We start from the raw sequence: 16,666 nt of genomic DNA, 5'->3' as shown, positions 1-16,666 counted from the left end.
GAGCCTTTTGTGCCCCCAAGGTGGGCGGCACAACACATTCGAACCTTTTAAAGGCCTTAAAAAAAAAAACTCCTCAGCGAGCAAGAAGCTTCTGGTGTATACAGAAATTTGATACGGTGGTGTTAAAAATACACCGGGTCACATTGATCTGTGAACATTTTTGGTGTGGCGAAGACGTAACAAGAGTGTTAAGAAAGCATACAGTGATCAATGACACTAAATGTACCTAATTGTAAAAAACATACAGGTACATCTAAAAAAGTTATATCTCGTAAAACTTATTCAATTTCAGTCATTCTATTGAACAAAAAAAAAAATCATCAAACTGACCATATAACAGAAATTAGATACGAAACGTCAGCAAAGTCTGCTGATCAGAGCTAAAAACATCGTCAAATATGCACAAATGTAAGAAAACAAAAATTATAAGCAATTAAATCATACTCTAAGTCTTCATCTCATGGTATCAGTTACTGATGCGCTAACTTCATCCCACCAAGGGAAACCTCACTCCATTCACCATCATCGCGTTTGGCACATAAGAAATTTAAGTTTTGGACATTGAGCCTTGAATGAAATAGTGAGTTGCCTCTTGATCAAGCATCAAGTTTGTTTTCGTTGGTAGCTGTTTTGGGTACTGTCTATGCTCTCTTCAGGAGTTAGCCTTATTCTGGCAGGGATTCCGTTGCTCTTCCATGCAGTTAGTTGCCACAGTTTACATCATGCAGTGTTCGCTTTGGCCTCGTGTTTTTGTGCCCTGAGGAGGTTTTTATACGCTCAAGTTTCTTAACAAGTGTCTGAAAGCGAGGCCATTTAACACAGATCTCTTTGGGGTGACACCTGAGATTTTACCTTACCGTCAAATCACTGAGCTCCTTTTTTGACTGTACAAAGTTCTGCTTCTGACAGCGGCTTCACATCTGTGCAGCATGCGGTGCACAAACGACTGGCAGCTGTCAACTATTGCGGCTCAGTAGTCATTTGATTGCACAGGTGAACCTGAACAAGTGTCCTTTGACTTCATATAATATAAATAAAAATAATAACCGAAGGAGACTTTTTTGTTTTAATCAGAAATTAAAAGAGTTCCAAGGTGTCTCAATAAAACCTCCGTGACATTCCTGGGTCAAAATCCACAAAGGATAAGGAATGACAATCACAATTAACATCCACTTGACTCACTACTTGAAATATTTTCAAAAGAGCAACAGGCAAAAAAATGTAGTGACTATTAAAAAAATAAATAAATACACAACCACAAGCAACAATCTAGTGACTATTTTTCAAAAAAAGCAACTAGCAACAAATTGAGTCACTATTATTTAAAATAATAATAATAATAATAAATCGACAAACAAAAAAAATCTAGTGACTATTTTTCAAAAAAGCAACTAACAATCTAGCAACTGTTTTTCAAAAATGCTGGAAACAAAACTAGTATTTTTCCAAAAAAACATGACTAGCAATCAACTATTTAAAAAAAAAAAAAGAAGTGACAACCAACATATCTTGTGACTATTTTTCAAAAAAGCAACTAGAAACAAATTGAGTCACTATTATTTAAAAAAATAATAATAATAATAAATCGACAAACAAAAAAAATCTAGTGACTATTTTTCAAAAAAGCAACTAACAATCTAGCAAATATTTTTTTAAAATGCTGGCAACAAAACTAGTATTTTTCCAAAAAAAACATGACCAGCAATCAACTATTTAAAAAAAAAAAAAAGAAGTGACAACCAACATATCTAGTGACTATTTTTCAAAAAAGCAACTAGCAACAAATCGAGTCACTATTATTTAAAAAAAATAATAATAATAATAAATCGACAAACAAAAAAAATCTAGTGACTATTTTTCAAAAAAGCAACTAACAATCTAGCAAATATTTTTTAAAAATGCTGGCAACAAAACTAGTATTTTTCCAAAAAAACATGACTAGCAATCAACTATTTAAAAAAAAAAAAAGTGACAACCAACATATCCATAGACTATTTTTCAAAAAAGCAAGTAGTAATGAATCTTGCAAATATTTTCCCAAAAAGCAACTAGCAAGGAAATGCAAAAATCTAGCGACTACTTTTCAAAAACACAAGCAACAAATCTACCGACTATTTTTCAAAAAATGGCATGTTTGCCCAGCCTTACTGCTGAGTCATGGGCCAGAGAAAGTCTGTGTGGGGGCGGGATTATGAAAATGAGCCTGACTGTGATATGATGTCAAAATTGGGCAAAAATTAGGAGGGCTCACTGACAGACACATCAGATAATATTTGTTTGTAACTTTTTGTATCCAACAAGACACTTTCACATGATGCGCCCCCTTCAAACAACATATTTGTCCTAAAGGCTTATCAAAGCCCGTGTACCAACATCAGCACAGAGGACTCATTCATTGTTGTGTTGCATTAATGCAAATGGTGGCACATCAAAGCAGCCATTACACCTGACTGCTGGCCACAACACAGACACCTGCTGCTAATTTGTTGGTGGAGTATCATCGACACGTCGCCATCAAAGGCGGCAAGCGGCGGGCCATCGAGTTGCTTTTGTGTGGCGAGAGAGAGGCTCTTGTGAACGCCACATCACACGTTACGCACTTAGCATTTAGCCAAGTGGGCTCGACGGGCAGCGGAGAGGAGGCGCTGGCGAGTAAAAGGAAGCTTTACTGCTGCCATAACAACATATAGGCCTATTTTTTTTCCAGACATGACCTATTTTTGCTGTTATTGGCTCAGCTTTGGGCTGACAATCGTTAGCATCTTTTTTTTTTTTTTTAACCTAAAACTGATGTGGTTTGGGTTGTTTATTTACACTTTATTTAAATTGCATTTCTGATGCAGAAAACGCAAAATTTGTGATCTAAAATACCCCTGATGAGTAACGCCACATGCAGCCTCACCAACTGTAAGGACAAAGACATGATTAACATGAAATTAATGCATGTTTCAGTGGTTTAATGGCTGATTAAGTGGATGGTACCGGCGGGGGTTTACAGCGTAAAAGGCAACAGATGCGTCACGTCTTCGTCCTCCAGTGATGATGATGAAGAATGACACAGACACACACACGCACGCACCCCCCCACACACACACACGCACACACACACACACACACAGGGGGGAGGGGTAGGAGGCTGAACTGCATTTCCCATGGGTCCTTGTGCCCACAGATGGCGGATGGGATGAAACAATTGACCCCCTATGCCCTCAGCCGCTTTCGCCGAATCTCATTCGTGTGCGTGTGTGTGTGTGTGTGTGTGAGAGCGGGGTTTGCTGTGAATAGAGACATCATTTGAAAAATGTCAAAACTCTTTGTTCACACTTTTCCTTTGTAACAAAAGTATTTTGTTTCCCATTACTGTAAGTTACTATAAAGATCAAATGTTGCATCATTGTGTGAATGCTGAAGAACATGTTGTGTTGCATCAAATTCAAATGAATAAGGACATTTTCCATATTGAACTCATCCTTCCAAATTTTACTACTCGACCCAGTTCCTGTTTTCTGTTTTGCGTCTTCGATTTGTGTTTTTTTAATGGTTTGTAAATCTTCTATAGAATCTTCAGAGGTTCACTCTCTCACACCTCACATCTTTCAACAAGACCACTGCTACTTTCAGAGATGCTACATTTGCTAGTAACTAACACAAATTTGAAAGGGTAACAGCAACCATCTCAACTCATGTTTGTCAATTTTTTCAATTTTTATGCCTCATTTTGAGCGTGTGTGCACTCGGAAAAACCCAATGTAAACTGATGCACCAAAATCTTGTTAAATGTTTCAAATTATCAATCAACTATTAAAAGTTTAAAAATATATAATCAATATGCTGGAGTAGGTAACCTTGAATGAAAGCTGCACATTTGTTTCCAACATGTCCTTGTCCAATTGTTTGACCAAATACTTTGGGCTAAAGGTCTGCTGGGAATGTTTATTCTCCATATATGGGCAAGAGGATTTGCTCACACAACACAAAAGATCTTGCTCAGAAGCACCCGAAGGCACCGCGGGTGTGAAGAATTGCATCGTATATTTGGACGTCGAATACAAGAGACAGTCAGAGTGCGCTTAATTCCAGCTGCAGAGTAAAAACCTGCAGATCGTATCATCCAAACATGAATAAATGCTTTTATGTATGAGTCCAATAACAAATGAGCTATTTGCTGGCATTTTTGCATGTGGAAAACAGTATGCATGCACATGATGTAACCACCCATGGGCGTATAAGGAGACTCTCGCTTTCAATCAGCTCACAGAACCTAAAGCTGCTATCGGCAATTTAGCAAACAAGCTTTCATTTGATTAAAATTAACATACACAAACACACACACGCACACGCACACCCCCCCCCACACACACACACAATTTGCAGCCTTAAGACCACCCCCCGACTTCCAAAACAGTATGTCAAGGAAAAACAGCACAAAAGAGAATTGCCATTTTTTAGCATGAGATGTAATCTAACGGAACAAAATGCTGTCTTTAGGCAAAAACAAAAAATAAGATTTAACAAGTCACATCGTATCACAGTTTGACTCAATAAAACTATTTTACAGAGGCTAATTTGGCTAATTGAGTTGTGTTTTATCATAAGACATAATGACTAACTTTTAGGGCTTATTTTATGAAAACAAATAAAAATATTTTTTCACTAAATCTACAGCATTTTGGTGAGATCAACCCATAAAAGTATCAAGCAGTTATCATTTGACAAGAGTGTTGCAAAATGTGTAAAATTGAATTTAGCTAAGCTTTCTCACTAGCGCTAATGTAGCATAAACTACAGCATCATGGGAAATCATTCACAAAGGTTTAATTGACATTCAACAATGCTGAGAGGAAAATTTGCACACTCAACACACACACGCACACTCACGCACTCACACACACACAAACACTGACACACACATTCACATTACAGTGTGGTTGAAAATGTCCGTCCGCTCCCTGATTGGCCCAAGCGGCTTAGTCATGCTAAGCCTCGTCACATGCCGCCCGCAGACAAACAATCAACATTTTTCCGAGCCCTTGGGCTGACCTCCAAACCTTGAATGTTGTAAGCAAACTTTGATTGACAGCAGGGTGGACATTTGGACAAACGCAGTGCTGGGCGACCATTTGATTTTATCGATTAACTCAAGGTTTTTTTTTGCTGATTTCCCCCCCGCCCCCCAGCTGTTGTTTTGTGTACCGACTTGGATTCTACGTCTACCTGCAAGTTACCGTGAATGACCATAGTCCAGTAGTCTTGAACGTTGAATTAGGTGGACAGAATTAAGCCCTTTTCATGCTTCTTTTTTATCTGTCGGAAAATGGTTATTGAGCCACATGCGAGAGTTACTTTAGTGTATTTCCTCCCAAGGCACAAGAAAATCAAATTCCATTTACTGTATTGATAGAACGGAATAGAGAAGCGTATGTTTGCTCTAAGCGACAAAAAAAACTTTCTCATGAATAAATTTACATTAACCCCACGCCCCCATCCAGTTGTTGGTTCCTTCCTGGGGAAGTTGGACGAATGTGAGAGAGTTTAAATTAAAGGCAAATATTTCAGAGTAAGAAGTAGGAAGTCAGAATGAGCATGGGTTCTAATTTAATTATTATAATATTATTTGCCCCTGTTATCTAGAAAGTGGCTTGAAGTTGTTGTTGTTTAGCACTGTTGAACTAGCTTTCAATTTTCGTGACAGTGCAATAAGTACGCCAGGCCACTAGTTGGCAGTGTGTTAAAACATTGCTTATGTGACTATTTCCCAAGTCCATGTTCCAAGTGCACACAGACACAAAAAGGTCATGTTTTGCTGGGTTCGGTGCGAAAAACAAGCGAATGCATGCCGGCTCGAAAGCTGCGACAGCTTGGCACGAACGACAAACAACAATGTGTGGTCTTCACAGGTGACTAAACGTTCTCCTCTTTTTCAAGAGTCTAATGAGCCTTCGCGCCTCCACTCATGTCCTTGGATGTGTCCCGGCGAGCGCGTCCAGAAATCTGCGGAAAAGCCGACAACGAGTTGAAAGGTTGCCCGATAAGCCCCGCAGACCTAATTCAGAGCAGGCTGCTGCCAGTTCACCATCGTTAATCTGTTTGTTTTGCATGCTGATAGGACCTTTATATGCGTGTGCGCAATAGGACCGTTATGTGAGTGTGTGTGCTGAAACAATGGCGAGCAGTGTTCCATTGAGCCAAATGCTGACAGAGGATCAGCGGTGCAGTAATCCAACATCATGAGACACAACAGCCCTTTTAGGCAACAAACTAGTTGGGCCTAGATTAACCAAGGAAAATCCAAAATGGCCTGGTCATCATTCAATATCTCCCCACACAAAACTATTTTATTCGTTACCAAATGATGTACTATAGAAACCGTTTAGGCAGAAAGCTAGTTGGGCCTGAATTAATTGTCCCATCTATTGGTTGTTATCAACGATTAAAAAAAATAAAATAAATAAAATAAAACTCAAAACCTTCCCACACAAAACTTTGCACTCTTGTTAGCCTCATGACATATTTGCTACAGCAGCCAGTTAAGTCAGCAAACTAGTCAGGCCTGAATGAATTGCCTTCTCTGCTACTATATTACCAAATGGAGAAAACAGTCCACAGGACCTAATCATTAGTCAGAACTTCCCACAAAAGGACTATATTATTCCTTGCCAAAGGATATACCGTCGTTGCTTCAGCAGCCTGTTTAGGCAGCATACCAGTTGGGCTTCATGTTGGTAGCTGCTTCGTAGAGAAAAAAGGCCCATAATACCCATTCATCATTCAAAATCTCCCCAAACAAAACTTCCCTTTTCTTATTGTTTCCCGAATAATATCACAACAGCAGCCCGTCGTGGCAGCAAACTATAAAGCTATAAAAGTGGAAACAGCAAGAGAAGACCAGGGGAAAAAAGGGATATTTCCTACAGCAGCCTATTTAGGGAGCACAATTCTACAAGCTCAAAGAATGGATGATCAATTTAAGCAATATCTCTGTATGGAAGTGTTGGACACTACTGTATACAAACTAGACAAGAAGGCCTTATGCAAACAGAGGTGATCCAGTGTAGCAGACACGTCGCTTCGTCGTTTGCCTTTGAAGAGCAGCGAAAGCGCGCACGTGAGCTACCGTTTGAAAGCCGCATCCTCGCACATAATTCTCACGTCAGCTCTTTTGGGTTAGTTACGCCGTGTTGCCTCATTAGCACGCCCTCAGGACATGCCAGATGCTAGCATTTTCATGGAGAACTTTAGACTTGGTGAAGCAGCATGTGGATCATTAGCCAGGGTTATTTTTGCACGACTCCTTCCTAGGGAACACCTTTGCCCGGGAAACAAATCGCTGCTATCACTCATGTCAAGTCAAGTCAAATTTATTTATATATCCCTTAATCACAGGAAGGTCTCAAAAGGCTTCACATGCCCAAAGATGACAACATATAAATGACATCCCCTGATCTTAACCCCCAAGAGGGCAATGAAAAACTAAAAAAAAAAAAACATCTGGGGAAAATGATATCACTCATCATGCCAAATGAGCATCCCGGGAACATCGGGCCAATTATTAATGTCACAATAACATTAGATCATGATATCACGATTATTACTATATCGCAATAGCATGATATCACAACGTCATGATAGTTGGATTATCACAGTGTCACAATAGCATGATATCCCAATCCCGATGTCATGACACCATGAACATCGCAGAATCGCTCCAGCACAATATCACAATATCAGACTCACACAGATTCACAACAGCCGGATGGCATGATGTTAGAATATCATGATGTCAAATTTTTTAAAATAGCTGGACTAAGCATGGCCGGAAGTGGATTTTAGTCCGGCCCACTAATCGGCCCTCATGCGTGTGACGTGCTCACGAGGCGAGACTCAAGTATGACACTGGCACATCATGCACTTTCCTACTTCCGGAAATACGCCGTAGCAAAACTGCTGTATAGTGGTTTGCTGGTATGCTTTTATTTTGAAGGCCGGGAAGTGTGAAGGAGGGGAAGTGTGCAAAATAAGTAACTTGTTGAATGCTTGCAGACTTGTCGTCTGTTGGACCCAAATAATTATACAATACGACAAAACCAACCCCAGGGCTCGCAATGGATGTTAGTACACGCAGCTGGGTAAGTACGTGAGTAAGTGACGCGTTTGAAGCGCGTCCGCAGTGGGTTTGAATAGTAAGTTAGCCAGCTAATTGTGTGTAAATAAACCTCTTCCGTTAGCATCCCTCCCGCGGGGGCATCATGATGTTTTTTGTTTGTTTTGTTTTGGGTTTTTTTTTTTTGTTTTGTTTTGGGGTTGTTTTTTTTTTGGGGGGGGGGCGTAGCAGGGCGGGGGCCGACAATGTTTATGAATATGGCCGGGGGGTCGCGGCCAGAAGGGTACCCAGGTCAAGGGTGGAGGGTTGCGGCCGGACGGGCAAAAAAGGGTCAAGTGCCCAACTCTGTCGAGAAGAGATAAATGACATAAGGTCGATATTTTGTCTTGCCGCTACTGTAGAAGCACTTCATCACATTGCAAAGAAAAAACAACATTGGCGGTCTGCATGTATGAAATAGAACTATTTATTACCAAAGCCACTCTGTCTGAACTTAAGAGCTGTTGAACCGAAAAACAATCCAAAAGATCAAAGATCCAATTGAAATGCTGCTCCAAAGCATTCAAATCAGATCAAGCGAGACGAGGTGACAACTCAGAACAATAAATCATAAAAGGCATGCTTCATTTGGACAGACAAACAGTTTGTGTACAGCTAGTTTAGCCATAAATAGCGACAAAATAAACAGGGTAGACCAGCGATTCTCAACCGGTGGTTTAAACATGAATGAAATAAGATGGACGTCGCATTTGAAAACGTATCCAACATCTAATTTCGTGTCCTTACACTGTATATATGTATAGCGTATATATGTTTTAAAAGACGACATACAAGTTAACACTTTGGCTTTGCTTGCCGTGGGCCGTGACAACTGGTCTCCCAGTGAATCACCATGTGCGACCACTCATGGGGGACGTAAACATTAGCTTCATTATGTACACTCCAGGGGGTCCGAGGAGGCGGGAGGAGAGTGACACGATGAGTCACCGCTGCCGCAAAAAAAAAAAAAAAAATTCCATCCACCCTCTGTGTTCATGTGGAGGCAGCATAGCGGATGGCGATTAACGGCTAGCACCCCGGCGGAACCGCCACCACCTACCCGTGCGCTAACTATCAATGAAAGTGATAAGAACGTTATTTCCCCAAGGGCAAACTCAGCCGTTTGTTACATTTTAGCATTTTTTTTTGTTCCTGTTCACAATATGAAATACATAAAAAAAGATAAAGCATGATGTGTGACCCCTGGAGTTGTTACTTTATATTATTTAGAAAAATACTGACTGAGATGGCTAAAACCAGGTGGATTTTGCTGCTTAACTCATACTCTACAAATGCAATATTAATCAGAATGCCGTGTTTAGACCAGTGGGGGCGCATAGAACATATTGTAAGGAAAATATTGTGGGTGACTTCCTCTTTAATTGTGATATTATTATCGTTGGCAAAATATCACAAGAATATTGCGAGCTATTCTGCCATTCTCACCACAGACAGCAACTACACAACATCGTTGATACAAACAATAAATCAAATGACACATGACTGACATAACTGTTGCAAGTCATGTTTTTATTAGATGCATCGCTAACGGACGCTCTGATTTGTGTTGACTTCATTATTTTAAAAAAGAAGTGTGTCAAATACCACTGCAGCTTTGTCCTTGTTTAACCTTCCACAGCGTTCCACCACGAGCGTGTGCGCGCGCATGTGTGTAGGATGTGAGGAGGGTTCATAGCTGCAATCATTGGGAGGAGTCTATTTCCTGGAGAGAACACACAGTCCTGCTGCTACTGCATTGTTCACACCTCCAACATGTCTGCCAACATGTGCCTGTGTGTGTGAGCGTGCGTGTGTGTGTCTTACTTGAAAACACAATTAATTGTCAGTGACATCACACACACACACACACGCACGCACACCAGTTTGTTAGCATCAACACTCCACTGCAGTATGCAGCGTGATGAATAACGACACTTAGATATACTTCAAGGAAAACGCAGATGCGTGTGTGCGTACGTGTGCACGTGTGGAGCCAAGGGAAAAAGGCGAACTAGGCCAGCATGAATTTAAAATCAGCCCTGCCAGGCAATGATGTGGGCTGCAAGAGGGAACCGGTGCATGTGCGTGCGCGTGTGTGTGTTACAAGAGACAATGTGCAGTGCAGAAGTAGGTGCGGGAGGACAGTAAAACATCGCTTTGTACTCTCATTAATCAATTCTGAGGCACACACACACACACACACACACGATTAGTTTCACTGTACTGCAGGAGTGTCACCACACACACACACACACACGCACGCACTCACACACACACACACAAACAGACACAATCTAAGGACATACACCACAGAAGCAACGCCCCTTACACACTGCATACATTTGAACACAATAGTGTGGAAACAATGGCGTTAAGGGAGATAACAAGAAGCTTAGCGTAGCCGCTGTGCTACATAATGAGGTACATAATTATTTGGTCTTGATATATTTAATGTCCATGCACCTCTAATGCAGCATATCTCCATCATATTTAATGTTTATACATCTCTGATGCACCATATTTAGATAATGTTTAATGTTTATACACCTTTGGCGTTTATACACCTTTGGCGTACCAAATCCAAGCAACGAGAAGCATTTTCGCAAAAGAGGCTTCATGCTGTTTAATGCCACTCCCAGTTGGTGTCCAGTCAAACTGAACATAAATCATTCTGTTAAAACAACCAAACTATGTTGCCTTAAGAACAGCCCTCTAGCTTAACGCTAACATATAGCGTAAAATACTATTGAAATGCTAACAGTTAGCGTCGATCGTCATGACTTTAGAACCCATATATTCTTTATCCTCTATGGCGGGCACATCAAAGGAGCAGCACAATTAATTGATTTGCAGTAATCATAACTAAATCATCAGTAAATCATAACATTGTTTAAATATGTTATTACTCTAAATTATTATAAAGTACGATAACATACAGCTCTATTTTTCCTTACTAAAAAAGACAAACACAAAAAATGTATATTTTTGGGCTGAAATGGATTAATGGCATTTCCATTCATTTCAATAAGGCAAGATGATATGAGATCCCAGTGTTCTGAGTTCTGTGTGGTCATGGAACGAATTCAACTCGCGTCTCAAGGTACCACTGCACTGTGTTTTAAGGTTAGCGTACATCGATGTTTTGTGAGTGTGTTTGTGTGCAACCTTGGGTTGAGGAGAGAGTGAACCGGGGATAACGAGACCCGGCGGCGGAGGAGGAGGCCTCCTGCAGGGGAGACGCGGGACGAAAAGAGATGCGGAACGAAGTCACGAGCAAGAAGAAGAAGTCCTTTTTTTCCAATATCTAAAAATACACACTGCTACTGTTTGATGTTTAAAAACACTTCAAAAATGTGGCGAGGGCAACGCAAATCATAACATGCTCTACAGGACAGACCATTTTGGATTCAGGGGCAGTGGGAGGGGATGCTTCCATCCAGACTCAAATGACCAAAAAAGAAATGAATGGGTTAGACCTAAGAAAGAAAACAGCACAGCATGTAAATTACATCTGTGGCTTAACAGTGTTGTCATATTTTTGTCATTTTATCCAAAAGGAGACTGAGGGCAGTGAGAAAACAGAGTACTGCAGCAAGGTTGGAGCAATGACAATCTACTTCAACAATAGGAACAAGATTGACTTTATGCTTTGCAGAGGTAACAAACGCTTCTCTACTCTACGGTAGCAACAAAACTGAGCATTGCAGCAAAGTGGAGACTGTGGAGTACAAGTGCATGGCATCCATAGCTCAGGCACACCAATAGGCTAAACTGAGGCTAGAATGTGGGACTACTTTTATCATTGTATCCAAAAGAAGACTGAGGGCAGCAAGAAAATGGAGCGCTGCAGCCATGTGGAGACAACATACCAAACAAAGGAGTCAACAAAATTATCCAAGAGGAGATTAAGGGCAGCAATAAAATAGGACACCAAAGCACAGTGGAGACAAAGGAGCTTGAAAGACAAATCTGTTCTACCATACAGCAGGTACAATAGATATAACAAATGCCCCTCTTGGCTGTACAGAACGCTGCAGCCAAGTGGAGACTGTGGAGTATTAACAGTGTGCCATCCAAATCTAAAGCACAGCAACGAGGTACGCTGACGTTTACATATGATTGACGATTTCAGCAATAAAAAAAACTACCAATTTGCTGCATGGCAAAAGTAACAAAATTTTCCTTTTAGCTTGACAGAGTGCTGCACCAAAGTGGAGACTGTGGAGTATAACAGCACTTCAATCCAGAGTTAAGGCACAGTAACGGGGTACGCCGATATTAGCACGTGAACTATTTCGACAATGAAAAATCTACTCGACTTCTCGCTTGGCAGAGGTAGCAAACAACTGAGCGATGGAGCAAAGTGGAGACTGTGGAGTCTACGAGAAGAAGCAAGGAGGGAGCTTAAGTGCAGAAGTGCAGAACGACAGCAGGTGGTCCAGCGTCTGCTGGCGAGCGCTCTAAGAGGAGTTGCCATGACAACTGGGATGCTGACGATAATAGCCGAGTGTGTATGTATCCGGGGTAAAAAAAAAAAAGAAACACCCTGGTTTTCTTCCTTCATACTTGGCGGCGCATCGGACGGCGAGCGTATCGGATGCGATCGGACCCGTCCGGCCATCAGTTACGCTGGTGTGACGGAATCAATGCGGTCGTTGGTGGTGCCCGGCAATGCCAAGTGCGGTCGCGGGGATAACGGATTTTTCCGCGGTCCGCTGAGGTTTTCCCTCCTCTCGTTTGTCTTCGGCTGCTGTAATTGAAAAGGAACATTGCCTCAGAGGCTGATTAGCGACTGGACGCAGCACATGAGGGTTCCATTCCGAAGGAGTGGTGGGTCTATTACATAATCAACTTGGGTTCTTTTCAACTCTGGGTTCTGGGATTTTTATTCCTTTCACACTGTCTATAAAGTCTTTTTTCCCCAGTGCCCCTGGTCTGTGTGAAAGGAACAGACAAGGACTGAATGGTGTTTCCTGGTAAGTTCCTGGTTTTATCGATGAACTTTAAATTACTTTGCACCCCTATCAAGCTGCCAATCAAAGTGGACTTTTCCATGTTTCGCTGCACCACATGAAAGGTACCGAGCATGAATGCGGTGGGGACAGTTTTTTTCATCGTCATTTAGCACTTATTTTAGTCGGTCGGCACGCAGGTAATGTTCATATAGCTTTTTTTGCCCGTTCACAGTGTCAATAACGCCTTTTTTCCCAGTGTCCCTTGACTGTGTAAAAGGTACAGACAAAGAAAGTGGGGTGCAAACTGCAAATTTCTACACTTTACATCACTTTGCACTTCTTTTCACTTCACGCTGCCAATCAAAGCTATCCTTTCACCTATTTTTCACTGGACTGTGAGAGAGGTGGTGACAAAGAAAAGGGTACAGACGGCTTTTAACTTTGCGCTTCATTATATGTCGGGACGTCCATAATGTTCAGAGGTGTTTTTGCTCTTTCACACTGCCCATCAAATCTACCTTTACTGCAGATTTGTCACAAGACTGTGTGAAAGGTTCTGACGAAGGCGACCAATAAATGTTATGTCTTTGGTTAAAAATTCATTCCCGCTTCTTTTTTGGCATGTCAGTGATATTTTTCTCTTTCACACAACTGGATCAAAACTTTTTACCCCATGTCTCTGGACAGTGTGAAAGGTACCGACAAGAAATGAATGGGGAATGAATTACCAGCTTCTGAGGCCGAACAATGGCTTTAGTTGTAAAAGATGTCACCATACGTTTCTTTTTGTTTATACTGTTGGCAACAATGTTTCCCCTTTTCACATTGCCCGTCAAACCTGGCTTTTACCCATACGGCTGGACTGTGCAAAAGGTACCGAAAAGGAACGGAAGGGGACAAAGGCGACTTAAAAATGTCCTGGCTTCAGAAGCTAAACAGAGGCTTTACTTGTGAACTTTATCATTTTGTGTTTCTTTTTTTGGCACATCATTAACACTCAGGCATTTTGGACTTCTCATTAAAACTGTCACTGGACTGTCTGAAAGGTACTAACAAGAATGAATTTTGTCAAGTCTGTAATGTTCATACAGGCTTTTCCCCTTTTCACACTTTCCCTCAAAGCTAGTCTCTCCCTCTGTCGCCGGATTATGTGAATGGTACCAACACACAACGAAGGTGCAAAATTTCTCATCTTGAAAGTACTTTCACTCGCTATGCTAGTGACTGCTAGCATTTACCAAACACAGTGTCTTTACAGGCCTTGTTGTCAGACGCTTAATAGTGCGAAAATGTGCATCCAACAACATTGCGGCTTTACACTTTTAGTCACTTGCAACTAGACGACCCATCCATTTGCACACTACCAATCATAAAAAGTCACTTTTCAATCACATGGGGCACAGGACGTGACTTAGCATTAACATTTAGCATTTAAGATGCCATTTTAAAGCACTTTTATAACATCTATCCATAAGCAGCAGCTCTGACCTCGTCCCTGCGATTCCTCTGCATGATTGCCCGGCACACTGCAGCATCCCTTCCACCTCCTCATCCACCCCCACCTCCCTCAGACAACCCCCTTTCTCCCCAGCGTCCCCCCCCCCCCCTTCCGCCCCTTCCTCCCCCGCCTTTCCACCTGCTTTTAAATGCACGGCACAGCCCCGGCCGACCGCCGCTTTAGATTAGCCTGTGCGGTGTTTTTTTTTTTTTTTTAGGGCCACGGAGGGTTGCCGGTCCTGAGAGGAGCGGAGGAAAGGTTGGGGGGCTCGCGGAATGGTACAGTCCAGCTGTTTGCTGGCTGTCCTTCACTTAAATCGGCCACAGCGGTGAAAAGGGGGTTGTTGGGAAAAAAATCAACAAGAAACACCGCTGCTCTGAGGTCAGCTCTTGAGATAAAAACAACATGGCCGCTCACATGCATGTATGATGCATGCGTGGAGGAAGGGTAGAAGCAGAACGTAGCTTAGCATCACTGCCTGTTTCGTAACCCAAAAAAGCGGGATTAAAATCCGCAAGGATGATGGCTGCGTTAAAACCTACACTGAAACAAAATGGGGGTACACGTGCCCATATGTGCCACTCTTACCCTCACTTTTTTGCATTAATGGGGGGTGGGGGGTGCAATCCCCCTCCATATCCAAAAACCTTACTACCCTCCTCCAATAAAACACAATGGATGCATAACGATGGGTAGCACCATCATGCTAAGTGGGCCTTTGTCCACCTTGGTGCCATTTTGACACCACCTGCACCAGGCACCAAAAAGGGGGGCAAAGGGAGGGGGCCTTTTTCTTTTATCGGCGCCATTAAGTCAACAATGGCCGCTCCTGATGAGGATGAGGAGGATGAGAGGGAGCGAGAGGGAGAGGGAGGGAGGGAACGCACGCGCTCACTTCAGCCATTAAAATTCATATTTCATCGTTTGAGTCCCTGAACAGAAGAAAAAACAAATGACATCATCTCTTCAACAAGAGTCATGAGACGTCAAATCAAACATGGAGGAGTCAATGTGTGTGATGGAGAGGGGCGGGTGGTCTACTCACCAGGTTGAGAACAGTCTCCACGATGTCCCGGTTGCTCACCTCACCGACCTGGATAAGGCCCACCAGCACAGCGAATTTCATCTGGATATTCCTGATCGGGACGGCGGGGTTGATGACGCCGGCCGGCAGCACCACGGAGCCGGCGGCGGACGACGGCATCCTTTCCCCCGGAAGGGGCAGCGGCGGCGGCGGTGGCGGCGGTGAAGAGGAGGAGTCGGCGGCCGCCAGCGAGCAAGCCGAGCCCGGTGGTGCCGAAAGCGGCTTGTCGCTCGACATTTTCCCAGCCCTCTCTTGGAGGAGAGGACGGGAACGGGTGTCTCGCACCTGCCCTACAAGCTGAGGCTCGGAGGCGGCGGCGGCGGAGACAAACACATCCACCGCGCGGGAGGAACCACACTGAGAGCGGGCGAACGTTCACAAGCGATGCTGGCGTCCTCGCACCGTGCTCGGCTTCATACGGCGGGGGGGTTACAGCTCTCTCTCCTATGGGCCGCGTACGTCTCGCTGGCTCTGTCAGTCAGTCAGTCAGCGAGGTCGACGTCGACGCCAGCGTCCAACAGCGCCATGTTGACGCCCCCTGGCTGCGGTGGGCCGCCGTTGACCGCGCATGCGCACTCGGACACCCTGCTGGTGGATAGCGTCCTCAGTCCCGAGGGGCGCGTGCACGCGCAACGTAGCTGCACCAGTGCGAATGATGCCATCACGTACGAGAATTGAAAGGACATCAAGTACAATTAATCAATTAAATGAAAATGATGAATGAATGAATTGGACTCCAGTAAATTTCAACAAATACAATACTGCGAAATAAAGTTTTTTAAATATTTAAATAGATTCAATACATAAAATTAAATTGATCACAATCTGTCAATCAACCCTTTCAGTACGAGACTTTTTCAGACCCATTGCAAATTGACATAAATATGTCATTGGGATTGAATGAGTTAAATGCAGTAAATCCATTAAATACCGACAGTAAATTCATCAAATAAGTAACAAAAACAATCCAAATGTTATATAGCATGATA

General features: G+C 42.7%; 1 protein-coding gene across 13 annotated transcripts in view; it reads right to left on the bottom strand.

Annotated features, from left to right (window-relative positions):
• nbeaa (neurobeachin a) overlaps positions 1–16,253 on the bottom strand; it is a 59,875-nt gene extending 43,622 nt beyond the window's left edge. For all 13 annotated transcript variants that reach the window (XM_086012960.1, XM_086012962.1, XM_086012961.1 and 10 more), the window contains exon 1: positions 15,639–16,253. In XM_086012960.1, coding sequence (XP_085869086.1) covers positions 15,639–15,914 — 276 coding nt within the window. In that variant the 5' untranslated portion in view covers positions 15,915–16,253. The remainder of the gene's footprint in view (positions 1–15,638) is intronic.
• Between the last annotated feature and the right edge of the window lie 413 nt (positions 16,254–16,666).

This window comes from Filicampus tigris, chromosome 17 (genome assembly GCF_054856515.1).
Source record: "Filicampus tigris isolate MCC_2025a chromosome 17, RoL_Ftig_1.0, whole genome shotgun sequence".
Classification (NCBI taxonomy): Eukaryota; Metazoa; Chordata; class Actinopteri; order Syngnathiformes; family Syngnathidae; genus Filicampus; species Filicampus tigris.
Note: the sequence above shows the minus strand (reverse complement) of the source record. Positions and strands in the feature narration are given on the sequence as shown.